Source organism: Quercus robur, chromosome 4, assembly GCF_932294415.1.
Source record: "Quercus robur chromosome 4, dhQueRobu3.1, whole genome shotgun sequence".
In the NCBI taxonomy this organism is placed as follows: domain Eukaryota; kingdom Viridiplantae; phylum Streptophyta; class Magnoliopsida; order Fagales; family Fagaceae; genus Quercus; species Quercus robur.
Genome location: NC_065537.1, coordinates 2,548,247 through 2,575,714, shown reverse-complemented (window position 1 = coordinate 2,575,714; position 27,468 = coordinate 2,548,247). Strand labels below are relative to the sequence as shown.

The 27,468-nt window shown below is 34.3% G+C and overlaps 1 protein-coding gene and 2 long non-coding RNA genes across 4 annotated transcripts; 1 reads left to right on the top strand and 2 right to left on the bottom strand.

Moving 5' to 3' along the window:
* Window positions 1-503: 503 nt before the first annotated feature.
* Window positions 504-3,073, bottom strand: LOC126720338 (uncharacterized). Of its 2 annotated transcripts, XR_007653354.1 has the most exons (3): window positions 2,911-3,073; window positions 1,274-1,483; window positions 504-666 (listed from the first exon to the last, which is right to left on the bottom strand). It is a non-coding gene; the product is annotated as an uncharacterized LOC126720338 (long non-coding RNA). The 2 variants fall into 2 exon arrangements; XR_007653353.1 differs by lacking the exon at window positions 2,911-3,073 and having other exon boundaries at window positions 1,274-1,871.
* A 6,134-nt stretch (window positions 3,074-9,207) lies between these two features.
* LOC126724339 (uncharacterized) lies at window positions 9,208-10,901 on the top strand. Its single transcript, XR_007654936.1, has 2 exons — window positions 9,208-9,358; window positions 10,512-10,901. It is a non-coding gene; the product is annotated as an uncharacterized LOC126724339 (long non-coding RNA).
* Window positions 10,902-18,956: 8,055 nt separating this feature from the next.
* On the bottom strand, window positions 18,957-20,606 carry LOC126720337 (organic cation/carnitine transporter 2-like). The gene has a single exon (XM_050422673.1). It carries the CDS (start codon window positions 20,519-20,521, stop codon window positions 19,019-19,021), a length of 1,503 nt encoding a protein of 500 aa, XP_050278630.1. The 5' UTR covers window positions 20,522-20,606; the 3' UTR covers window positions 18,957-19,018.
* Between the last annotated feature and the right edge of the window lie 6,862 nt (window positions 20,607-27,468).

Below are 27,468 nucleotides of genomic sequence, written 5' to 3'. Positions count from 1 at the left end.
TCTACAAACCAAACATGGGAATTGATTTTCCGTAAAAATCGAATTCCATTTTTCATAAAATGTTTGACCGAACCAAATATGGGAATTGATTTTCCGTAAAACGGAAAGCATTTTCCGTAAAATGTTTGAATGAACCAAACACCAGAATTGATTTTCTGTAAAACGAATTCCAAGGTAGCCAAACAGCCTAAATACATTTTCCTTTCCCGAAAATAGCATTTCTAAAAAATATTTATTTTCCGGAAAATATTTTACATGAACCAAACATAGCCTAGGTGACGAAGTTTTGCGTCACCGATTTTTTTTTATTTTAATTTCAATAGATCAAGTGACAATTTAATTTCTGCTATAGTCAGATATGGCGACGAAAATTATCTTCCCCAATTTTATTTTTTTATTAATATTCTTTACATTTACTTGCCATTACATTAACCTATTCATTTCTAACCAAATCTGTAAAAGAAAAAGAAAAAAAATCCATTCATTTCTAACCAAATCAAAAAAAAAAAAAAAAACATCATTGCAATCTAAAATGCAATAAAGATGTTCACAAAGTAATTACAACCATTAATATACAAATGATGTCTTAGCTTCCAAACTTTATAGAAAATATTTTTGAATTCAAGTAGTCCCACAAAAGCTATCTTTTTGCCACCAATCCCATATCTGCATAAGTATAAAGGATAATATCATCAATAACAAACTAGACTGAAAACCTATATCCCTGATAAGATGTACTACAACAAATAAAGATTATTATTAGTAAGAATGCAAAAAATGTCCACAGAATACCCAATAAAAAACTAGACAAAATAATCATAATACAACATCATATGAAGCCAAACTATCAAAGAAAGAAAACCCACAACATTCTCATCAAATAAAAACCAAACCCACATTACAAACCATGGAGAAATCATAAAGAATGCTGAAAAATCTCAATTTAAAACAAAACAAATAAAGTGAAATCCAAAACAAAAACCCAGCCACCATCATAAACACAAACCCAACCACCACAACAAATAAAAAATCCAGCCAACACTATTAAAAAAAAAAAACTAGCCACCACCATTTAAACAAAACCCAGCCACCACCAAAAACAAAAACCCACCACCACCATTAAACAAAACCACAGCCACCACCATTTAACAAAAAAACCCACCACCACCATTTAACAAAAAACACAGCCACCACTATTAACACAAAAACCCAGCCACTACCATAAACAAAAAACCTAGCCATTGCTTATTAGGCAAAAAAATAAAATACTAACCAAGGTGTGCTCTAGTTAGTAGATGAGCTCCTCCCACTACCACAAATGTCATTGAAACCCTTGCTCCTCAAAAATTTTATGATGCCAGCTATTTGAGTATTTTGCAAGTCTAATTTCTCCTCCTACCTTATTTTTGCATCCATGAGCTCATCTATCTTCTTCCTCTGCCTTAAGTTTGTATCTTGGAGCTCATCTATCTTCTCCACCTGCCTTAGAATATACAACACTCAAAATGAAAGACAATCTAGAGAGAGGAAAGGGATATCAAGACCAAAGGTGGAATAGAATAGTAAAGGATATAGGGACTAGTTAAATGTGACACTACCTGCTATCCTACTGGGACCAAGGCTGCACAAATCTAGTCCATGACCAAGTTAGATTTAAAAATCTCCCCTTAAACATCCATATTGGGTTGAAAAAAAAAAATACTTTTCTCTGAACCTTATGAAAAAGAAAACTAATATGCATTTAAATATATCCTTAAGAAAATACCTTAAAGAATTCAAACATTGTGAAGCAAAATGAGAGAGAAACTCTAAACCTTTCTAGCTTGGGCACTCAAATAGTCAAACCCAATTTTACCCTCAGCCCCAACCAACCCTCTTCACCACACCTAACTCATAACCTCATCCCTATAAAAATTAAAAAAAAAAAAAAAAAAAATCTCTGACTACAATATTATTATATTGTTGTCCATTAACAATTATTTTCAACTTTATCATATTACATAACTACCTCTTAATTTTTGAAAGATTAATTTAACATATCCAAAACCAAAAACCTCAACGTTAATTGAACCCCGTGCACATCATATTCTACCTTTACACCAGCTCTTAACCTTAATTTCTCAGATGGTGATTAATAGTTTTCTGTCCAAAACCATTCTTGTGCATACAACATCTAAATAACTCCTTTCCTATTCTAGCAATAACCCATCACCTTTAAGGAATCAAAAGCCAACCCACCCACCTTAATTCATGTAGGATTCAATTCAACGAGTATTGTTTGGCAACAAAATGAGAATATCTAAAGCCATTTAAACAGCCCCTATCCTATTTACCATTAACCCATCACCTTAAAGTAATGTAAAGCCATCCCACCAACCTTATGTCATGGATGATTGATTCAATTAAACAGATATTTTTTGGCAACACAGTGAGAACATAGTTCCAGCCAGGAACTAAAGTACAACAAGAATATTTAATGAAGTCTATCAAAGCAATGACAAGCCATGAACAGAAGAGCCAAAAGCCAGTACTATCCGCTCAATTCACGTGAACCATAAGAGGAGATACAAAATCAGAACACACATTTAAATCCTCTAGAATTGAAATAAAATGACCTGTCATCCTCCTTTTTTCTCAAATCTACCTTGAACAGCCCTATTTCCACTTTCCTTCAGTTACAAAATAAATTCCCTTTCCACACAAATCATGTGTGCCACTGCTATTTTGTGGTAATCAAATAGGAAGCAAGGTGAAGCAAAACCCACATTAACTTCATAGATTTTATAATGCATCTATTTATGAACTTTTGGATTGGAAGTTGTTTGATAGAGTAAACATAGCCATTCAGAAAAGAAATATATGCTAATATATTATAATATATAACGCAAGGGCTTGAGATGATCAACATACTAAATCCATCTAGGGAAGCAAGCACAATCTCCCTTGGTAGGAGGCCAAAAAACTTCTTGCCCACTCTTGAATTTGCCACTGAGCCTGTTAAAAATCCAGAGACTTTGACAACCCCAGAGAGGATCCCAGTTGCAACTTTCTCTATCATTTTGGTCAGCCTCTAAACCCTACATAAACAATCAAAGCCAAAAAAAAAAAAAAAATCTTTAAAGTTTTAATCAATACTTAGCTACTACACCCAGAGAGAGGAGAGCATCACAATTTTGCTCTTTCCAAAATCCCAATAGAATTACGTCAAACAATATGAAATTTTTAACTTCATTTTTTGGCAGTGTGTTTGAAGTAAAAGGAACATAGACCAGATTAAAATCTATAACACTTCCAAAATAAATTTTCAACTGAACTGTTTCAAAACTTTACCACCTATCTGTTACATAGCTCCCATTTTCATTTCAACAACACACACACATATATATTTATATATATTTCTACATAAAACACAATTGATCCTCTTAATTTCATAACATGACATCTAAACATGCCCTTAACCAATTAAAAAACACCAAAACAAAATTTTCATTAACCACCACAGACAATTTATTGTTGATTTGTTCTGTTCTCATTCCCATGCCTATTTATCCGCTTCAAGGTTAGGGGACTGATCTTGGAATTGGAACCCAGACCCGACCTTTTCTTCATAATCTCATTCCCAACCTCAACCTCTCTATCGTGACATCCCCGTACCACAAGATCCCCTTGATCAATTTTCATGAGAGAGAGAGAGAGCATACAAGTCTTTGTGGGAGGCTGAGAGGAGAGGAGAAAGAGGGAAAGTAATAGGGTTTTGTTTTACACAAATTTAAAAAATGGAAAAAATGTTGGGTACTAAAAAATATTTAGTGCGCGCCAAAATTTTGGCACTGCGCAAAAAGAAATCAAAAAAATTTAGTACCGCACTTTTTTTTTTCTTTTTTCAAAAATTTCAGTAAGTAGGGATGGCCATTCATATTGAGTAACGGATATCCAACTCTACCTGATTCAAATATTTTGTATAATATCCAATTCTTAATGGGTAGAGGGCTAAATTGCATGGGTACGGATATGGATATCGGTATGGATACAGATACGGAGATACAACGTTTCTTGAAAATCTTAAGATACGATACATCAAGGATACGTGTATTAATTACTTATTAAATATATATTTTATATATTGCTAAGCATTTATTTTTAATATATTGTTAAGCACATATCAATTTTTAAAAAAATAATGGATATAAAGTGAATCTATGAACATTAAATGTTGTGTAGAATATAAACCAAGATCCAAAAGAGTATATAAAATATAGGATAAATTGCAAATTACACTCCTAAAGTTTGGAGGTGATTGGATTTTACACATTGAAATTTAAGAATTTGGATTTTACCCCTTAAAATTTGGGGTGTTTAGATTTTATACCCTGACGTTTCAGAACTTGAATTTTACCCCTTAAAGTTTGGGGGTTTTTACATTTTACACCCCCAAATTTTGAAACTTTAGGGTGTAAAATCCAAACACCTCAAAACTTTAGGAAGTAAAATCCAAACACTTCTAACATATAAGGGATAAAGTCCAAATTCTGAAACCTCAGGGTGTAAAATCCAAATATCACCAAATTACAAGAGATAAAATCCAAATTCTGAAACTTGAGGATATAAAAAATCCAATCACTCCCAAATTTTAGAGGTGTAATTTGCAATGTATCCTAAAATATAATTAAATAAGTATTCAATATTGAAACCAATCTATAAAGCATATAAATAAAAATTCTTTCAAGTTTGGGCTATCTCTCACTATCGAGATTGGGTTACAGTGGTATCTAAGTCATATTAGAGATGCATCCTAGATGTATTGGCACTTTAAAAATAAAAAATAAATAAAAAATTGATCGGCCAAGTATCTTAGAGGTCTTCGGTATGATACATATTAGATATGGGTATGTGGACAAAAAATGGAGTATACGTGCATTAGAGGTAGAAGGTAATTGGATAGGGTTTGGATATTATCCAAATTTTTCTGGTAGGGTTTCAATATTACCCATTTTCCCATTAATACCCATTTAACTAATTAAATCTAACCCAAACCTAACTCAACCAAATTATTATGGGTAAACCCCAATCCAGCCAATTACCCAATAATCAAAATTATAAAATTGCCCCTAAAATTTGAAAATGACCAAAGTACTCCTAAAGTCCTCTAAAATTGCCGAAATGCACCTTAAACCTACAAAATGACCGAAATACCCCTGAAACCTTGAAAATTACCAAAATACCCCTAAAACTTAAAAGAGAAACAAAATATCCCTGAAACCTAGAAAATTACCAAAATACCCCCAAACCTAAAAAATTATTGAAATATCTCCAAAACCTTTAAATTACCAAAATCCCCCCCTAAACTTAAAAAAAATGACCGAAATACTCCAAAACATAAAATTACCAAAACAACCCTAAAACCTAAAAATGACCAAACTATCTCAGAAACTAAAAAATTATGAAAATACCTTCCTAAACCTAAAAAATAACCAAAATATCATCGAAACCTTAAAATGACCAAAATACCTCTAAAAGTTAAAAAATGTCCAAAATATCCCTAAAACCTAAAAATTTACCAAAATACCCCTAAACCTAAAAAATAATCGAAATATCCACGAAACCTAAAAAATGACTGAAATACCCCTGAAACCTAAAAATTACCAAAATACCCCTACACCTAAAAAAATGACCAAAATACCCCAAAACCTAAAAATTTCCAAAATACCCCTAAAACCTAAATATGATCAACATGTCATGGAAACTAAAAAATTACTTTAATGACTAATCTTGTGCTTAAGTCTTGTATTATTTGTATTGAGGATAGAGAGTTATTCGCTGATTTGGTGTTGTTAGATATGCATGATTTTGATGTCATTTTGGGCATGGATTGGTTGGCTTCTTATTGTGCTAGTGTGCATTGCTTTGAGAAAGAGGTGGTGTTTAGGCCTCCAGGTGAATCAAAATTTTTATTTAAGGCTTCATGTTTGCCTTTTATACCTCATGTGATATCATGCATACAAGCAAACCGCTTGCTTAGAAAGGGATGCCAAGGATTCCTTGCTAGTGTAGTGGATTTACAAAGTAGAGAATTGGAGATAGGAGACATTCCCATTGTGAGGGAAATTTCGGATGTTTTTCCTAATGACCTACCTAGTTTTCCCCCAGATCATGAGATCGAGTTCTCTATTGATCTCCTTCCAAGTATTGCACCTATTTCTAAGGCACCATATAGAATGGCACGCATAAAGTTGAAAGAACTTAAGGAGCAATTGGTAGAATTGCTGGACAAGGGGTTTATTCGCCCTAGTGCCTTACCTGGGGAGCTCCAATTTTATTTGTCAAGAAAAAGGATTGTTCTATGAAGTTATGTATTGATTACCGTGAGCTTAATAGAGTCACCATTAAGAATAAATCTCCTTTGCCTCGTATCGATGACCTATTTGATCAATTGCAAGGAGCACAAGTCTTTTCTAAGATTGATCTTCGTTTTGGTTACCATCGGTTGAAGATTAAGGGTGAGGTTATTCCAAAGACGGCCTTTCGGACTAGATATGGTCATTATGAATTTTTGGTGATGTCGTTTGGATTAACTAATGCCCTTGCTGTTTTATGGATTTGATGAATAGGGTATTTCATGAGTACTTGGATCGATTTGTCATTGTGTTCATTGATGATATTTTGATTTATTCTAAGAGTCAAGAAGAGCATAAAGAACACTTGAGGATTGTTTTACAGATTCTAAGAGAAAGGAAGATGTATGCTAAGCTGAAGAATTGTGAATTTTGGTTGAATCAAGTAGTGTTCTTAGGTCATGTGATATCTAAGGATGGAATTACAGTAGATCCTAATAAGATAGAAGCGGTGGTTAATTAGGATAGGCCCACAAATGCAAGTGAAGTTAGAAGTTTCTTAGGCCTTGCTGGTTACTATAGAAGATTTGTTGAGGGATTTTCCCGTATTACAGCTCCTTTGACACAATTAACTCGGAAGAATGTTAAATTCGAGTGGAACTAAGAATGTGAGAAAAGCTTCGAAGAGCTAAAGAGGAGAGTGGTCACAACTCTAGTGTTAATTATCCCTTCAGGTACAGGGGGTTTTGTCATTTATAGTAATGCTTCTCATAAGGGACTGGGTTGTTTGTTGATGCAAAATTAGAAGATTGTGGCTTATGCCTCTCGTCAGTTAAAAAAATTATGAGAAAAATTACCCCACTCATGACTTGGAGTTGGCTGCAGTTGTTTTTGCTTTGAAAATTTGGAGACATTACTTGTATGGGGAAATATGCGAGATTTTCACTGATCATAAAAGTTTAAAGTATTTCTTTACCCAAAAGGAGTTAAATATAAGGCAACGGAGATGGTTTGAATTGGTTAGGGATTATGATTGCTCTATTAACTATCATCCTGGTAAGGTTAATGTTGTAGCTGATGCTCTTAGTAGAAAGCCTTCAAGTTTTTCTGCTGTTTTGCTAACCACTTGAAAGGAAATTATTCGAGATCGTGAAAGGATGGAGATTGAGGTTGTTATTGGCCATTTTGAGGCCTACCTGGCTAGTTTGAGTGTTCAACCAACTTTGGTGGAAAGAATAAAACTGTCACAGGCCGATGACCCACATTTAAAGAAAATTATGGATAAGGTGCGTAGTGGAAAGAAATCTGAATTTTCTATCTCTAAGGATGGAGTTTTGAGATTTGGGAGTAGACTTCGTGTGCCAAATGATCCATTGATTAAAAAGGAGATTCTAGAGGAGGCTCACTACTCCCCATATACAATACATCCGGGTAGTACAAAGATGTACCATGATCTTCGTGAAAACTTTTGGTGGAATAATATGAAAAGGGAGATTGCCCACTTTGTAGAGCAATGTTTGACTTGTCAGCAGGTTAAGGTGTTGCACCAATGACCCTCGAGTTTGTTGTAACCATTTCCTATTCCCCAATGGAAGTGGGAGAAAATTACTATGGATTTGGTTTCAGGATTGCCAAGGTCTCCTAAGGGTCATGATGCTATTTGGGTGATTGTTGATAGAATGACAAAATCAGCTCGTTTTCTCCCTATTCAAATGAACTACTCCCTTGATCAGTTAGCTTAGCTCTATGGTGATGAGATTGTGAGGCTTCATGGAGTATCTACTTCTATTGTTTTAGATAGAGATCCAAGGTTTACTTCTCATTTTTGGGGTGGTGTGCAAAAGGCCTTGGGTACTAGATTGAATATTAGCACAGCTTTCCACCCTCAGACAGATGGATAGTTTGAAATGACTATTCAAACTCTAGAAGATGTGTTGAGAGCATGTGTTTTGGATTTTAAAGGGAGTTGGGCTAGTCACTTAACTTTGGTGGAGTTTGCTTATAGTAATAGTTACCATTCAAGTATTAAAGCAGCACCTTATGAGGCTTTGTATGGGAGAAAGTGTAGATCCCCAATCTGTTGGGATGAGGTTGGAGAATGAAAAATCTTGGGGCTAGAGATTATTCAGAGGACTTGTGAGAAGGTAAATATGATTCGTGATCGATTACGAGCAGCCCAAAGTAGACAAAAGAGTTATTATGACATTAAAAGGAAGGCTTTAGAACTTGAAATTGGAGATAAAGTTTTCCTATGGGTTGCACCAATGAAAGGTGTAATGAGATTTGGCAAAAAAGGTAAGTTAAGCCCTAGGTTTGTAGGGTCTTTTGAGGTCTTGGAGAGAGTGGGCGAAGTTGCATATAGAATTGCCCTACCACCGGCCCTGTTGGAATTCATAATGTTTTCCATGAGTCTATGCTAAGGAAATACATCCTTGAGCCTTCACATGTTTTGAGCTATGAGCCTCTTCAGATTAGAGATGATTTATCATATGAAGAAGTTCCGGTAAAGATTTTGGATCGTAAGGAGCAAGTGCTACGCAATCGAACAATATCATGGGTAAAGGTGCTTTGGAAGAATCTTTCACTGAAAGAGGCATCTTAAGAGCGTGAGAATGATATGTTGTCGAGATACCCAAGCCTTTTTCAAGATCAAGGTACATAAAATTTCGAGGACGAAATTTTTATAAAAGGGGAAGAATGTAACGTCCCAGTCAACGAAAAATAAAAAATAAAAAAAAGGGAGAGAAGTCAGATTTTATGGGTCACATGTGCCTCCCAACTACCCCACCTACCCCACCCATTCCCATCACACATTTCACTCCACCTTATCTCCCCTCTTTGGCCAGCTCATTCACTTCACTGCTTTTCTATTTTTTCATTTTCTCTCATACACTCCTCTTTACTCTTTTATCCTCTCTCACCGGTACTTCCACACCACCATCACCACCATTTCTACCATCATTTTCCGGCGAGATCACTGGAAAATTCTTTGAGAACCTATAAACACCTTCACATCCTTTTTTGAGGTAAAAATCTCTAATCTTTGGTGGGTTTTACACTTTTGCTTGATGTTATTTTTATCTAAGCTTTAATAATGATACCCATGTGATTTATGAGTATTGAAAGTGATATTTATGTGTTTGTAGGTATGAGTTTTGTATTGGTGGAATTATTTGATGAGTGGGTATATGGTTTGTGCTAGTGATGACTACTTAAGGTTTATGTATGGTGGGAAATTTAGGGGTTTTGAGTTATAACATGTGATGGTTGGTAATCTAATTTTTTCATTGTCATTGGATTTATTTGGAGTTAGTTGAAGTCCTAAATTTCTTGTCTTGGAGGATATTTTGATTTTGCTTTCATGGGTTTCTTAATGATGTAGTGTAAATTTTATGGAAGCTAGTCATGGTGTTGGAGATGATATTAAATGGGTTAAATTTATAAATTGGAGTTTATGCCTTGTGAATCAATTTGTTGAGAAACTATGGAAGTGGAATATATTATTATTAATGAGGTTAAATACTAGGCTTGCTTAATTAAGTGCTCATTTGGCAATTCCTAAATTGTAGCTAGATACAATTTCAAGCTCTATGCTTATTGTGATAGGTTTACTTGAATTGTTTAGGTTCTAGTTAATCTCCTTGGAGCTTGGAGAATTAGGCTTTTGTAGTTGCGAGGTAAGTAGCTTTGTAATGGGATTTTTGAAAAATAAACATGTTGCATAAATGATGTTTTTGGGTTAGACACACTTTTGGAAACTACCTATGAAAATTATATTTTCCTAAAAACTATTGTGTCATAACCTTAATATATGTATGATTACATATGAAAATGCATCATATTTGGTATTGCATTTGGGGAAATGCATGAATTTTTGATACAGAAAAATGAGCATCTTTTATTTAATCTTTGATAAGGAAATCTTGGAATTCATGGTATATTAGAAAATTTAAAGATACTTATCTTGTCTTGTTATGTGGGAAATTGATAGAAAATCTTTTGTTAAGAATGAAGTTGAAAACCTTACAAACTTTGGGGAAGTTAAATTATTTAAGGTTTTTCTAAAACTATTTGGATATAAACTATGTGTTTCAAAGTAATGTAACCTGTGAGCTTTATGTGGTTTTGACACCGTGCTATGTGTGATTTCCTGGTGATCACCCGATTTGGTCTCCGTAGTCTTTGTGACAATGGAATCAAATCCAGGTCAATACCCTTTCACTTTGGATGATGCATTCTTCCCTGCTGCCCATGAGGGGAAGAGGTTCCTTGATTATGTGTGGGTGAGGCTATTGCCTTTGGGGCCAAGAGAACACATGCAAGAGAGGTCCTATTTGACACGCTCTCTTTGTTGCCCATGGGGGGAGAGAAAAACCTCGAGGGTATGGGTGAGGCTGCTGTCCATGGGGCCAAGAGTCTGCATACTTGAGAGGACAATATCATACTAGTTGTGAATTGGTGGATCCCCTGACCAGTCTATATGGTAGTGTGGTATATTTATGATAATTTACCTTATGTTAGATATTATGATTTTGGAAATTATATTGTTGGTGCTCACAGATTCTAGTATATAGTTTCAAAGTATTTACTTTGAGAAACTTTGTGTTTCATTATTCAATCATTCTTGTCATATCATATTACTATTATTAAAAATGGAACTTGCATTTCCGCCACCCCCATTAATTATGCTACTTACTAGGCTTTGTCTCATTCCATTATTTTATAAATTTTTAAGAGTAGGCAACAATCTTTTGAGACAGCTTTTTGGTGGCTAACAGTAGTTAGACTAACTACTGATGGAGGCTGAATTTTTGTAATAGAGATATTAAATGATGTACATCTTAGAATAGGCTTGACACATTTTTTTGTATATTATAGTGGTTGTGAGTTTATTCCCACTGATGGGACAAATTGATGTTATATAATTATTTATTCAGACCTCTATTCTTTTATGGCCAGTGGTCCTTGTAATTATTGCTTAGAGCTCTGACTTGTTTTGAGAGTATATTCAATGGAATTATCATGATAATTCTTGATATTGGGAGGAAAATCTACAGGTACTTTGAGATGTCTTTCTCATGCTTTGTACCCTTTGGGGTTTGGGGCATGACAATATGTGTGTGTGTTTTTAGAAGATCTCATTGTGGTGCACCAATTTCATTATTTTTCCTAACCTAAGGTGGTTGTGTAAGAGTGTGTGAGAGATGCAGCCACATAAACTAGAAGAAAAAGTAGCTTCTTTGTCTTGTGATTTTAAGAGAGAGAGAGAGAGAGAGAGGGGTAATAATATTTTTTTGGGGTTTGCATTTAGAGAGAAAGTCTTTATGCCACCATTGTAATATCTTTATTTTAAAAGTGAAAATTTGTCCTTGTCATCATTTGTGGATGCAACTATATTACCAAACTATGTAAATTCTTGTATTATATCAATGAATGCTTACTATTTATTTTGTCTTTAATGTTATTTGAATCTTGTGCACTATTTGCCGAACAACCTATTTGAGAATATGACCTTTACATAACATTCCAGATCAAAATTTGTAAGGTTGAATTTTATCAATCATCTTGTTGGCTTTATTCCGTGTCAAATTTGCTTGTATTTTAGCAATTAGTAACCCTGTATTTAGGTGGGAATCATGTAAGGGTAGTGAGTGAGAGAGTGTGAAGAAATGATCAAGATTGTGCAAGGATGCAGAGACTCGCGGGTGACTCGCGACTGGCAAGTCGCCAAAGTTGGCACACTTGTGGAGCATGCAGGGGAGCTGAAGAGTCATGCCAGCTGTTGCACTACAGGACAAAAGTCCCAGGCTGGCCAGGCCGTTAGCTCGCGGTTTGAGCTCGCGACTCAGCCCAGTCGCAAGGTCAAGTCGCCAGACCACCTTGTTTGGGAAAAACTGACTTTTTATATTCCTTCTCACCCTACCATATATATACCCTTATACCCACGATATTCAGAGAGCTTCCAGAGAGAATTTTGAGAGAGAAACCCTAGAGAAAAATAAGATTGATTCATCCACAATCTTCACATAGAGACTCTTCAAATTTCTCTACTCTCTTCCTCTCCATTGTCAAATCCTTGAGAGACACATTACCAAAACATTTTCTCACCATACCAATATTTGTGAGAAGGCCATTTGGTGTTTGGGAAGTAGTTAAGAAGGGACTAATTTCATATTGGTTGATGCTATGGTTAAGTAGCGGAATCCGGTAAGTTAAAGAAGAAATAGGTTCGGCGTAACCTCGTTGGAGTAGGAGCTTAGAAGGCTTAGGTACGTTAGGTAGATTAGGCTTGGAGGGTCTTCTGCTGTTCATGTATCCCAACTACATTCTTTAGTGGATTGTTTACCGCTTGGAGGGCGACGGAGAGGTTTTACACCAAGGGCTTTGGTTTTCTTTGATAACACATCGAGTATTGTTCTTGTGTTTGCATCTCTCTTTCCTTAATCTTTTCCATCTAATTTCTGCTGTGGATGTGATTTTATTTGGTTTACATTGTTTATTAATTTTGTTTTAAGCTTATGTTTATATTCCGCACATTAATTGTTTGACTTTAAGCTTGAATTGGTAATTTGTATATTGGGAGTCTAAACGTTCATAGTGTTTTATATATTAATTGAACTTTCAAAATTTAACTATTTAATTACTCATGGAGGTATGACCCAACAACCAATCAATAAAATAAATGTGAAAACAAGAAGTATTTAGATGTTTCCTAATACATGTTAAAGGGCACAAGAATTTCAGTACATAAATTATAGTTCTCCAAGCCAGTCATCAAAGCTTTAGCACCATTCCAATGTGGCAATATCAACTACAAGCCAGAACCTTGCAAGTTCTGACTCAACTGAGCAAGAGACTCCAAGGATCATTCAAGTCATTCCTTGTCTCTAGATGAAACAATTGAACAAATTATTGGAGGTTTTGGGTGGTCTCAGTTCATGCAAGCCATCCTCGTATCAGTGCGATCGTTCTTTGATGCATAACAAACATTCATCAGCATCTATACTGATGCTCAACCAAAATGGCATTGCACTACCTTTGATACAGCATGCAACTCAAGCTCCAATATTTGCCAACTCCCAAAAAGTTCTTGGTCTTGGGATGCACCTTCTCACAATAAAATCATATCAGAATGGAGTCTCCAATGTGCTACTTCGTTCATCACAACCCTTCCTGCTTCCTCATTCCTCATAGGCAACCTTATTGGTGGATTCATTCTTGCTACACTTGGTGACTTATGTCTTGGTAGGAAGAACTTGCTTTACCTTTCATGTCTAATAATGTCTTTTGCATCACTTATCACAGCTTTCTCGACGAATGTTTGGATGTACTCGAGCTTGAGACTCGTAAGCAGGTTTGGTTGTGCATCAATTCTAACATGCTCTCTGGTTTTGTTAACTGAGAGAGTAGGAAAACAATTGCGTGTCCAAATAGGGACGACAACATTGTTTTTGTTTCCACTCGGGTTATTAGGCTTACCAGCTATAGCCTATTTGAGCAGAGGTTCTTCATGGAGAATAATTTATCTTTGGACTTCCATTCCATCAATCTTGTATTGTATTATAGCATATTTCTTTTTGTATGAGTATTCTAGATGGCTTTTTATGCAAGGGCGTGACACAGAAGCCATAGCAGTATTGAAAAGTATTTCATGTATAAAAGGCAGGAGTCTAGGCTCATACCTATCCAGCATTCACCATAGGCAGGGAATATCAAAGGCCAATCCTGGCAAATTAATTGAACTATCTAAGAGAAGATGGGCTTTGCAACGGATATTGGCAACTATGGTACTCGGTTTTGGCATTGGAGTGGCATTCTTTGGCATGTTATTTGGGGAGGGAAATTTGTGTTTCAACGTCTATTTGAGTGTCATATTTATTGCCTCATTATTATTACCTACAAATTTACTAACCTTGTTCTTTATAGCAAGGTGGAAAAGTAAAGTCTCATTGTTTTCCTTTTGTATAATAAGTGGCATATGCAGTATAATATGTGTTGTTATAGGCAGTGGTAGAGAAGGCATGCAGATTTGGCTAGAACTGGCATCCTTCTTTTGCTCATGTTTGGCATACAAGGTGTTGATGAATTTTACAATTGAGTTGTATCCAACAAGTGTGAGGAACTTGACCACATCACTTGCTAGGCAAGGTTTTGCATTTGGTTCAGTGTTTGCTCCAATATTGACTTCAACAGGGAGGAGAAATGAGTTCCTATCATTTGGGATTGTTGGATTGACAATATTATTATGTGGGTTTTTTGCTATCATTTTGCCAGAGACAAGGGAAAAAAATCTTTGTAACACGATTGATGGACAAGAGCGTAAGGATAGCATAATTGAGTGAACTTATCTTACAGTACATATAAATGTATAACAACATGGAGACACGGCCTATTTTACATGTATACATTGTTTCTTTATATTTTCCACTACTAAAACAATAACATAAACAACAAAACCCTTGTTTTTACTAAAACTTTTTTCTTTTTATACTCTCTCTCTATCTCTTTTCGAGGGAAAATACGGAAGAAAAAAAAATACACAAGTGGTTCCTAAACTCTAGTCCATGGGTAATTTTAATCTATGAAGATTAAAAGTCACTTTTAGCCAGCAAAAAAACTTAAAAGTGATCACTTTTGTTCCTTTAGTTAACATATATGAATATCTCAATTCCAACAAGGATGTGGCCTAACTAAAAATTGACAGATAATCACTCCATTAGACACAATAGGAAGTAAAAGTGATAAAGTTAAGTTTGTTAGGGATGAAAATTGATCCTTAAAATTTTGGGAACTAAAAATCACTCATCCACTAATGTTTACAGGCAAATAATGTATTTTAACTGTAAAGTTGTGATTTACAACTATTTTGTGTTGGCTTTAATTCCGTGTCAAATTTGATTGTAATTATGTTCAATCTTATGTACCCTGTATTTTATGTGGAATTTCTTTGTAAGGGTTGTGTGTGAGAGAGAGTGTGAAAACTCAAGGCAAAATGAAGAGCAAAGAAGTTTTCGCAGTGTCTCGCAAGTAAGGCCTTCTCGCGAGATACCTGCGAAACATTTTGTTTTGCCAATTTGTCATATTTGATACACCAGGTCTCTACACACACTATATATACCCATATTACCCACATATTGGAATAGTGCTTTTTAGAGAGAAAACCCTAGCCACAACCTTTGAGAGTTAGAGATTATTATACCTACAATCCTCTACACAATCCATTGTGGTTTTTCTCAACTCCTACCTCTCCATTTCCAAATCCTTGATATGTTGATAGCCTAAACACTCACCACACCCATTCTGAGTGTAAAGTAAGGTTTTGGTGCTGCTGGGAAGCATTGAAAGAAGCCATTTGTTTGGTGGATGCAATCGAGCTGAATTGCATGATTCAGAGAGCTAAAGAAGACAAGCCTTGACGAAGTCAGTTGGTAGCAGAAGTTTGGAGGGCTCAAATACATGGGATAGACTAAACTTTGAGGGTCTTTTGTTATTCATGTACTCCAACTTATTATCTAGTGGATCAATTTACCACTTGGAGGGCGGCGGAGAGGTTTTTCGCCGAGTTCTTCGATTTCCTCTTCGATAACACATTGGCGTGTTATCTTGTATTTGTATTCTTCTTCCCTACTCTTTTAGCTTTCATTTTACTGTTGTGATTTGATGAATATGGCTTAGAGTAGTTATTTTGTTTATTCGCTCGCATTTACTCTATTCCGCACTTAGTTTAAGTTAGAGTAAAATCAACTGAGTCGTAATTTTATTTTGGGGCTCTAAACAACTCTTGTGTTTTTACACAAATTCGAGCTTTCATTAACCAATAAAAATCTAGTAGACATATACTCTGTAACACACTAAAAATTCTCTTTTATCAATTCTCACCATTTTTTTTTCCAAAAAAAGAAGACATTGAAAAGTAATTGAATGAAAAAAGAAAAATGAATTTTGAAAAAAAAAAAAAAAAGATAAAGATAAAGATTTTTTTTTTTTTTTTTTTTTTCCTTAAGGCACCATAACCATTCGATCATGTTAAAGATATGAATACTGAATTATTGGTTAAAGGCTTAAAACTCTTCTATAACTTTATTCCAATTTCATTAATTGTATCTAATCTTATTTAGAGTGTAAGGAAAATAATCATAATCCTATCTATTATGATATTCTTGAGAGTTTGACCTAAAATACTCCATTATACCATTTATAAATATCCTTCCACGAGTTTATTGCAATACATTGAATTTGATAGTATTATTAATATTCTATTGTGAATGTAAACCTTTAAGGCTGAACCATGTTAACTCCCTTTATTCTCTCACTCTTGCTACTAGTCACATTATAGGCTCATCATGTTTTATTCCTTGTCGTGGATAATGTTGAGGTTCACTCTAAGCCATTCTATTTGCTCATCATGACATATTCCTTACCATGACCTGTATGCATCTTGACAACACCATAAGCATCTTTCTCATATCTTATATATGTTCCGATTTGAATTTCTAGCGGGACTGTTTTCCACAAGACAACACTCCATAGCTTAAATTTTTGGATCAATAGTACGTAGCAGTAAATTTCTCAAAATAATCACTTCTTGGTTGGTTAAGTAGCTCAGCTTTCAGTTGTGATTTTGGGCCAAGCCAACGGGTCCTGTTAATCCATTTAACTTTAACTGAAGGGCCACGGAAGCTATGACTATATATGCATGTAAATTTAAATATTTATTGCAAAAATAAAACTATACCCATCTAAGAATATTTCCTGGATTGGCAAAAATTTGCACTATGAAAGATTTAAAAACCAAACTCAATTAAATTTAACATAATTATATTTCAGTAAATTTAGGTATAAGATAGGAGATTCTCAAAAAAAAAAAAAAAAAAAAAAAGTATACCAAAGGAAAAATATATTTCTCATAATAGACTTTACATTTTAGAACGTATTTACAAGAATGCATTCCGTTAAAATACATTTCTACCTGTGTAGTTACCCAAATGCCACTTTAGGTAAAGTGTTATTTGGCCTACCGTAAATGTTCCACTTTTATGCTCCTCCAATCCAATCATAGTATTTCATGTGTCTCAATTTTTTTTTCATATTAAATTTTTTCTATTTAATAGAAATATAAATGTATTGTGTGGAAGGTTGTAATTGATGGAATATAAATTATTGTGTACAAAATGGGACAAAAAAAAAAATTATTTTGTAAGGCAATAATGGCAACCAAATAAACTCTTTTATAACTCCAGTCTAACAAAGGTTGAGTCCTTTTGTAGTTGTACTCTAATTAAATAATGTATTATAAATCCGGTTAAAAATACTAATATTACTATTTTTGTGTATATTCTAATAAATATTATTGTTTACTCAAAAAAAAAAAAAAAATCTTTTGTATCATTTTGAGTGTTCCATTTTATATCCACCAATCACAACGTATTACATTTTTTTCTTCCATTATAAAATAATTAAAGCTTAAAATGGAAACAAATCAGAGACATGACATATTGCAGTTGGTGGCGCATAAAGCGGAACCTGAAAAGTAGAACAAAGGTTTCCATTCAATAACAACCAATATTTAAGGTATAGAAAATTTTCTATCTCAAAATTATTCGCTTTTATAAGAAGAATCCTCCTCCTATCATGGAGGGGGGGGGGGGGGGGGTGTGAATCCTACCATGTGTCCCATGCAAAGACCCACACTTCTTGTGAGAGAAAAGAGGACTCCTTCCATAGGAGGGAATAATTTCTTGCAGGTGTTCTATTTTATTCACTTCAAATTGCACCTTGTCACATATCATTTTTCCTTTCATTATTAGTCGGCAAGGTTTACTATGAAAAAAAAAAAAAACAAAACGATACATGATATCTTGTAGCATTTATTTTATTTTATTTTATTTTTTAGAATCCCATAATGTGTCAGTTGAAATTATTCCTTTTACGGGAGGAGACCTCCTTCCTCTCTCAACAACATATAACTTGTCACATTTGTTGTAAATATTAGGATAATATAGTGGAAATATACTATCATATATCTTTAATGCTACATAGTACATATAAGAATTTTTTTATTATTTATTTATGGGATACGTTAGGATAAATGTGTTCAATAAAGAATTTTTGAGTCCGTAAATTATTGAAAAAAATTGAACACATATAAAAAAATAATAATAATAATTGTGAAGGGCAGTACCTAGCTATGGTTTCATAACTTCGTTCATTTGGAAAATTTGGGGGGTATTGGAATGAATTGAGGTCAGGACCTTGTACCCTATTTAGAGAGAGCATTGTGCCTCTTCATGGAGAGAGAGATCTTTGTGAAGAGTTGTTCCTCATAAAACCAATGCAAGTCGTTATTGAGGGTTCAATATATAGCTTCGCTAATCAGATTTCTTACATATGATTTTCACCATCGCGGGATTTCATTTCTCTGGGAGAACAACACTTATTTGGCACTGAAACTAAAAGGACAAAATAAAATAAACAAAAAAAAAAGATTACTTTGTTTATGCAATGAGTTGCTCTCTATGTATTGGTGTCATGCACCATTCGTTATATCCCTTACTCTCCTTATTTGCAGCTGAAACTAGATAGAAACAACAACTACAACAACAAAACAACCCAAAGAAGAAGAAAAGAAACAAATAAGCTGCTCTATATATAGCTCCGAGGTGCCATGCATTATATGTTTATATAAATCACACCATCGTACTATCTTTGCTTTCTTGTTCATCCATGGTGTTGCAAAGAGCTTTACCCCTTGTCTCTGGCAAAACGATCACAAAGAACCCACACAACAATATTGTCAATCCAAAAATCCCAAAAGATAGAAACTCATTTCTCCTCCCTATTGAAATTAATACCGGATCAAACACTGAACCAAGCGCAACAGCTTGCCTAGCCAACGATGTGGCTGAGTTCCTCACACTTGTTGGAAACAACTCAATTGTGAATATTATCAACACATTAAATGCCAAACTTGAGCTAAAGAAAGATGCTAGTTCTAGCCCAATTTGTATGCCTTTTCTACCTTTGCCTACAATGACACAGACTATGCTGCATATGCCACTTATTGTACAAAAGGCAAACAATGAACTTTTCCTTTTCCATCTTGATATAAAGAACAAGGTCAGTAAATTTGAAGGTATTAACAATGAGGCATTAAATATGACACTCAAATAAATGCTGAAATCCAAATTTCCTACCCCAAGTAACATGCCAAAGTATACCACTCCAACGCCAAAACCAATTACCATAGCTGCTAATATCCTTTTCAAAGCCCATTTTCTCTTAAATAAGTCCTTCATGGACTTATAAGGATGAACCTTTGGTATTTCTTGCCTGTGGTGAATGTTGGATAGGTATGAGTCCAAAATTCTGTCTTCTATGGATGCAATTCTTTTCAATATTGCAATGGCTTCTTTGTCACGCCCTTGCATGAAAAGCCATCTAGGAGACTCATAGACAAAGAAATAAGTTATGATATAGTAAAAGATTGCTGGAATGGAAGTGTAGAGAAAGAGGATTCTCCATGATGAACCTCTATTAGTATATGCTACAGCTGGTAAGGATAATAACCCAAGAGCATAAGAGAAAAAGGCCGTTGTCCCTACTTGGCTACGCAGCCTTTTTCCAATTCTTTCTGTTATCAAAATAAGAGTGCATGTTATAACTGATGAACGGCTAAGTCCACTTACAAATCTCAAGCTCGAGTACATCCAAATGTTTGTTGAGAAGGCTGAGAGAAGCGCGGTCACGGACATTATTAGGCTTGAGAGGTAAAGCAAATTCTTTCTACCAAGACAAAAGTCACCAAGTATAGCAAGAGTGAAGCCACCAATTAGGCTGCCAATGTAGAAGGATGAAGCAGGAAGGGATGTGATGAATGAACTAGCACATTCAAGACCCCAGTCTGATATGATTGAGTAATGAGAAGGTTCATCCCAAGACCAAGAATTTCTTGGGAGTTTACAAATATTGGATTTTGGGTTGCATGATGTATCAAAGGTATTGCAATGCCATTTTGGTACAGCATCAGCATAGATGCTAATGAATGTTTGTTGTGCATCAAAAAACGCTGGTACTGATACGAGGATAGCTTGCATGAACTGTGAACACCCAAAACGTCCTATAATTTGTTCAATTGTTTCATCTAGAGACATTGAGGGGAGGACTACTTGGTTAGAATTTGACACTTCCATATTGGAATAGTTGTGCTAATGCTTAGATGACTATTGCATGCAGAAATATCGTTTAAGTACTGGTGGTCTTAAGCCCTTAACTTCTAGGCTTCTAGCAGTCTGTATTTGAATGACTGGTTGCTAGGCCTGCGTGCATAGTAAGCAGTAGAGAAGAGTTATGCTTTTTAGTTAGAAAATAAGGAAGCGTGAGAATACTATTAGCTCAAAGAAAAGAAATCCGGTCCTGTCTGTCCCCCAATTTGACAGAATTCTCCACAGTTTATGAAAATAAGAGGAGGGGTGAAAGCCACCGTCCATTTGTGCAGAATATTTTCACTGTTGAACTACAAACTATGAAGGACCTAAAAGAATGGCCAAATATATGAGTAAAGCAAGAAAGAATAATACAATTTTTTTTTTTTTGTTTAATTTGCACCTTTTCAAATCTAAATATTTTATATAATATCATAATCATTACTTACATTTTTTTTCTTTCCTATTTTTCTTTGAGCATAAGTTTATTGTTCTTTAAATAATAGTTTAAGATTGGTGTGGACCGAAAACAAATGACACCAGAGTGTCCCATGATCAAGAAAATAACTTGATAAAAAACCTTACCATTTTTAATTCATTTTCTAACTTAATTCTAGAATTATCTCAAAAAATATTAAAGGGAAAGTTATATATATATATATATATATATATATATGAGGAACAAACGCATACACATACAAAAGAGAGAGAAAGGAGTTATAATACAAAGACATAACACAATTCCACTCAAAAGCCATGGTAACTTTTAAGGGAAGGTGAGTCAAGTTATACTATACACAATACAATATGTTAAGCAACGTATCTAAATGTTTACAATTTAAAATATCTAGAAGAAGCTAGTTATGGTCATTTTACAATAGATTATCAGCACTAATTGAATGCACTCGAATAAATAGTGAATTATGGATTCTCTAACATGGAACCGCCACCTGTATATGGAAATATTAAGAAAAAAATAACATTTTTTGGGGTATGACATAGATAGATATGATTAATGATTTTTCTTGGGTCATTACACATACAAATTTTGTCTAAGATAAATACATGTTTTCCACAAATGGAGCCAAATGAAGATTCAGACGATTATAGGTCCAAACTCGATTAAGGCACCTACAAAGAGTGAAAGAAAGAAAATCTAAAACAGAAGCTTCTGTTTTCTAGGTTTTATTTTGGGCAGACTAAATATTGGGCTCAACATGACAAGTGGAACATGTCTTAATTTGATGGCCTGCTCAGCCCATCCCTAACAAATCCATCAAATCTCTTTTCTTTCTTTTTCCCTGGTGACCAAAAGACACAGTTCTCTTACCAATTGCAATCTATTGAGTCTATCTTGAAGATTACAGGATATAAAGTAAAAGAGACCTCTCTTCCCTAACACCCTAACATTTGGGAGTGCTCTTTAGTCGTTACTTTAATACTTTAGTAATTTCCAAATAAATGCAAAGCAAGTATGAGAAAATACACTATAATGATGTGAAAGGCTCACTCCATAGGAATGACATTTTCAAAATGTTAATTATTGTTGCACACAGTTTTTGAAATCGAGATTGTGTTTGGAAAAAAAAATTTCAGTGATAATTGTAGATCAGTGAAATAGTGTTTTGTGTTTTGAAAATACGATTTTAATTTGTACGTAAATACTATGTTGGATAATCATTATACTTTTAAAAATTCATGTTCATCTCGATGGCAAATGTGCTTACTAGTTTTCATTCCACCAAGGTTAAGTTGTTTGTTGAGTTATATATTGATCCTAGTTAATTAATTCAATTACCAAAAATTGATTAATTAGTCAAATTACATGCAAATTAGATTAAGGCACAAGCAAATCACCAAACTAAATTAAGTGAAGTAGAAAATAAGCTTGACACGGCAATTTGATCATGATGGGGAAAACCCTTGTAGGCAAAAAACTCACCAAGTGAATTTCAGGTTACCACTCCTGAAGAATCTACTAATCAAGAAACAAGTGGTTACAAGTGCAAGGAATTTTACCCCAACTAAATTGTCCCAAAGTATCAACCTATAGTAGAACCTACTGACCTATGCCAGTATCAACTCCAATGCCCAATTCAACTTGTTTTTGTACAGATTTCTCATTTGCACAGATTCGAGTACGTGACTAACACCACAACAATTGTTGCTTGTTGTAGTTTAGCAGAGTTGTTCAATCCATGCTTAAAGATCTAGAAGTATCCGGCACAAAACCCTAAGGCGCACAAAAAGTCGCAACAACTCCTATTAAAAGTGTATGTCTCTCTGTGTATGTATATGATGACGATTATAAAATAGCTTTTTTATGCTCTAGAACCCCAATACATGAAACCCTAATACACGAAACCCTAGGAAGCCTTGTCATCATGGGTAGAAAATTGATATTGGAATTTAAAATAATCGAAACTCGATAGATCAAGAGGTGTCGAACTATCTATCGAGGTTCATTAAATCTTGATAGAACGGTAGCTATCAAGGAGGTATTGAGATGTGTAGTTCTAGCTTTTCTTGAGTAGTTCTTTGAGTGTTCTTGTATCTTTAATAATACCTCTTGTAGAATAACTTCTTGATTTTCTTGAACACACTAAAAATTAAGACTCAAATAGATAAAAAGTGTGTTTTAATCTCAAATATACTTAACACATAAAAATAGGACCCTTACATTGTTTATACAATTCCAGCTAATAATTTTATTTATTATGTTCTCTTCAACTTTACACACATATCGTTACCATGGTGATTACGGTTTCAATATATTGCTACTACAATAATGGGTGGCTCTGACTGAGAGTGAGTGCCATCTTTAAGAAAATGTCAAACGTTTTGTGTCATTCCAAATATTTCTATTTTCTTTTATTAAATACTTTAAGGATTTGTTTGATTTTCCACTCTTTCAGAAACTATTCGGTCCTCCATAGGAATTTACTTAACAAAAATGCGTGTCATTTAATGGATAACACTTATAAGCATCGCACTTGGGGGTTTGGTTAGTTAATATTTTCAGCTTGTTTGGACGGAGGGGTAATAAAAGGGAGTAAATAAGAGTTAGCTGAAGTATAATGTAATCAACAACAACAACAACAACAACAACAACAACAAAAAAAAAAAAAAAGAAGAGACAAACTATCATAGGATAATTAGTTGGTACTCCAAATCAATGAATAAGTATAATGTAATCAACAAAAACAAAAACTTTAGTAGCACCATATCTATACGTTGTTCATTTATATATTCACATTTTAAAGGCCTTTTGACATGAGGGAAATTAAAATAAAATTCTTCCCATTCATATTTTTATTTTTTCCTTGGGCATGAATCACACCAGTCGGCAGAAAATGATTCATGACAAAGCTGGCATGGTATAAAGGGAAGTCCAAATTTGATCCGCCGCTAAAAAACCTTAGTTAGGAATATTTGCCAGCCCATTTTCAAATTCATGAATGTATTGGGAACATTTTATTTAATATTTTGTTGAAAACTTTTTGTTCAAAATACTTTAAATAAAAATTAAAAGTTGAATAAAATATTATTTATTATCGATTAATGCCTTAGTCAAATAATAAATAATATTTTAAAGTACTATAGCAACATAAAAGTAAATTGGGACCTGCAATAGGCAAAAAGCATCCTTCTTTGTACAAGAATCATAAGGTAGGATTCCCAAACAGTTACTTTACCTAACTTGTTGGACAAAAAGAAAAAGGTTATACCGACATTAAGACTCACAAATCCGTATTTACGTAAGACTTACAAATAATACATAATTTAAGCAATAAGCCAACTGATAACTACTAGCTCCCAAACGCAAATTTACGATTCTAGCAAGGGATAGAGACAAGTTGCTTTCTTAAATTCAATATTTAATCAATCTAGCCTCTGGGATTTCTTTGGCGCACATGCTACTCGCTCGAAAACAAAAAACAAAGTCGTGAGTCACAGTTATGCAAAGACTGATAATATTCTCCCTTTCATTTCTTTTTACATATATATATATATATATATATATTTTTTTTTTTTTTACTTTTCAATATAAATATATATATTTTAAAGGGAAATACTAATGAATATCCTTAAGACATTGGTTAACAATCTATTTTTAGAAAAAATTTATAGAAAAAAAAAGTAATTAATGTTTTGATAGTTTTTTTCATTTTTCACAAAAATGATGTTAAAATTTTCTTAAAATGAATTGTTAACCATTACCTTAAGGGCATTCGTTAATATGACAATTTTTTTTAATCCCACAATCTTTTCCCCCACTATTTAACTATAAAAAATGATATTAAAAAAGAAAAAGTGGTGTAGATAAGAGCAAATATATTAAACGGCTTTGGTTTTTATTTATTTTTATTTATAAACAATTCCGAAAAAAAAAAAAAAAAAATGCTTTAAGCTAGTAAAATGTATATGAGGAAATTGAGGATTTACAAATCAATCCTGTGTAACTCTCTTTCATATATATATATATATATATATATAATTCCTTAAGCTAGTGGCTAAACAGCAATGATTAGCTTACCACTGCATATTTGGCAACAGATCTTTGAATTCCGTAGTTTCCACAAGATTTAGTTCTTCCTACTAATTTATTTATAAAAATAAATAAGAATATTTACTTACCTATAAGTTACAATCCTGTATGTGTTTTATTTCTTTTGAAAAAATAAATATATGGATCCTACAATGATAATATAATTGAGCAGCACCAACATATAGTCCTAAAGTACCCAAAACAGAATAATAATGACCAATATGCAGTCCTTACTCCTCACAATAATTTGAGAGGATTTACAACAACAAAAATTTCCAAATGGTACCAAAGCCAGATTTTTAAGTCTGTGTTTTAACTTTACTAGCTTATCTTAACAAATATTATAACTCGATGGGGATTTTTAAATAATGACTAAGCCCCCCTGTTCCTAATTTCAGGTCATTTAAAAATTTTAAATAATATCCCTCAAAAATTATTTAAATGATATGATATTTTGTACACTGTTAAATCTAATAAATAAAATTTTAATCATGAAATGAATCTTTTGAAATGGAGAATATCCTATATTGTAAGTAGGACTGTCCAAACACATCCGAAAATCCGACCCACCTAAAGAAATCAACCAAATCCGATCCGACTACTCCGGTGGTCAGTGGCAGGCCTTCACCGCTAGAAAACCACTCCAGCAAGTTGGTTTTGGTTTCCCTCCCACAAAACCCAAAAAACCCAAACTGATCGAAAAATATCTAGATTCTGGTGAAAAAAATTTCCAAATCCAAGCAAAAAAACCTAGATTCCAGTGAGATATCAGGTAGATCCGATGAGATTTTGACTAGATCTGGCAAAATCTCATCAAATCCGATGAGATTTTCACTAGATTTGGGTTTTCCTCATCATTTTCTCTGAACAATAACTCTGACTAACCCGTCCACCACCTGCTGAAGGTTTGATCTACCCAATCCAACCAGTCCATCGGTCGACAATGGGTGAGATTTTCGGCCACCCAATTCCGTCGGGTAGTTACGGGTTGGGCACAAACCTGACCCAGACCGACCCATGGACAACCTTAATTGCAAGAGTCATTACTAACTCTAACAAGATAACGATGCTCTGTTCTTGAAGTAATTTGCAAATTTGTTATTATGTGTGTTAACGTGTAATAGGGCTGTGGGCTTTAGGCCTACCTTGTTTGCTTGTATAGTACACATACTTGTACTACACACATACTTGTATTACATACTCTGCCTCCTATATAAAGACACTCATGTATATTTTATTCTTTGAGAAATACAATAATATTCATTCAGTATTTCTAACATGGTATTAGAGCCACTGCTCTAATCCTCTAGTGTGCCGCTCTAAAGCAGTCTTGTCTTCTTGGGTGTCATCCACTACAGTCGTCGTTGTCAACGCTGCCTCCACTGCGACTACAGTACATCAAAGACCACTGCCTTGCCGCTACCACCGCTTTTGCTTCTCCGATCAAACCATAGATTGCACCATCAGAAAGTACTCTCTTCGATCTGCTCGCTTGTGAAAAATTGTCTTCGTCGGACTTGTCATGCACCTCCACTTGCCCCTACAAGTCTTGGTGGTACCATCATATGCCTCCACGAGCTTGCACGTGCCAAAACCCTATCTACTGACGTCATCGATTATGTCATCTATGCCACGTCAGCCTTAGTAATGTCATCAAGCCACGTCATCACTGCCACATCATCATCATTTAGTCCGCTTACATCAGCATTAGTCACCTGCTTGCGTCATCTTGTTGATGTCAACACCGTTGACTTCGTTGACCACACCGTTGATCGTTGACTTTGATTTTTTGCAGTCCAAGTGCTCTTTACCCAGTTTTTTGTGTAGATTTCATTTTCGTATATTTTTCTTCTAAATGAAGAATAAGGACAAATCTTCTTTTTTATTACAACAATCGTTGTTGATAATCCAACAAACAATTTTTACAATTTTTGCAAATGTTTTGGCCATAATATTGAAACTTGCTATCAACGCAACAAATTAGCTATTTCCATTTCTACTACTACTATTGCTAACACTGAGCATATGCAACTAATGGCTCCCATCTCCACAAAGTCCAAGTCTTCCAGATCCACTATCACCATTTCCACAGTTGACCTTCAAAACATCATTGCTAATACCGTTCGTATGATTGGTAACGCATCTTATTCCTCTTCTCTCTCAGTTTCATCTAGTATGTCTCCTTCCTCTTGGCTTATGGATTATGTTTGTTGCAACCGCATTACACCTCACTCATCCTTATTTTCTTAACTTAACATGCACCTGCTTGCTCACTCCCAAGTGCAAGAGATCGTAGCAATATAATTCTCGGAGTACCGAGATCGAACCATAAGGAGTAGGGTAAATTCAAAGACAATATAATTAAATAACAATTTGGATGAAGAAG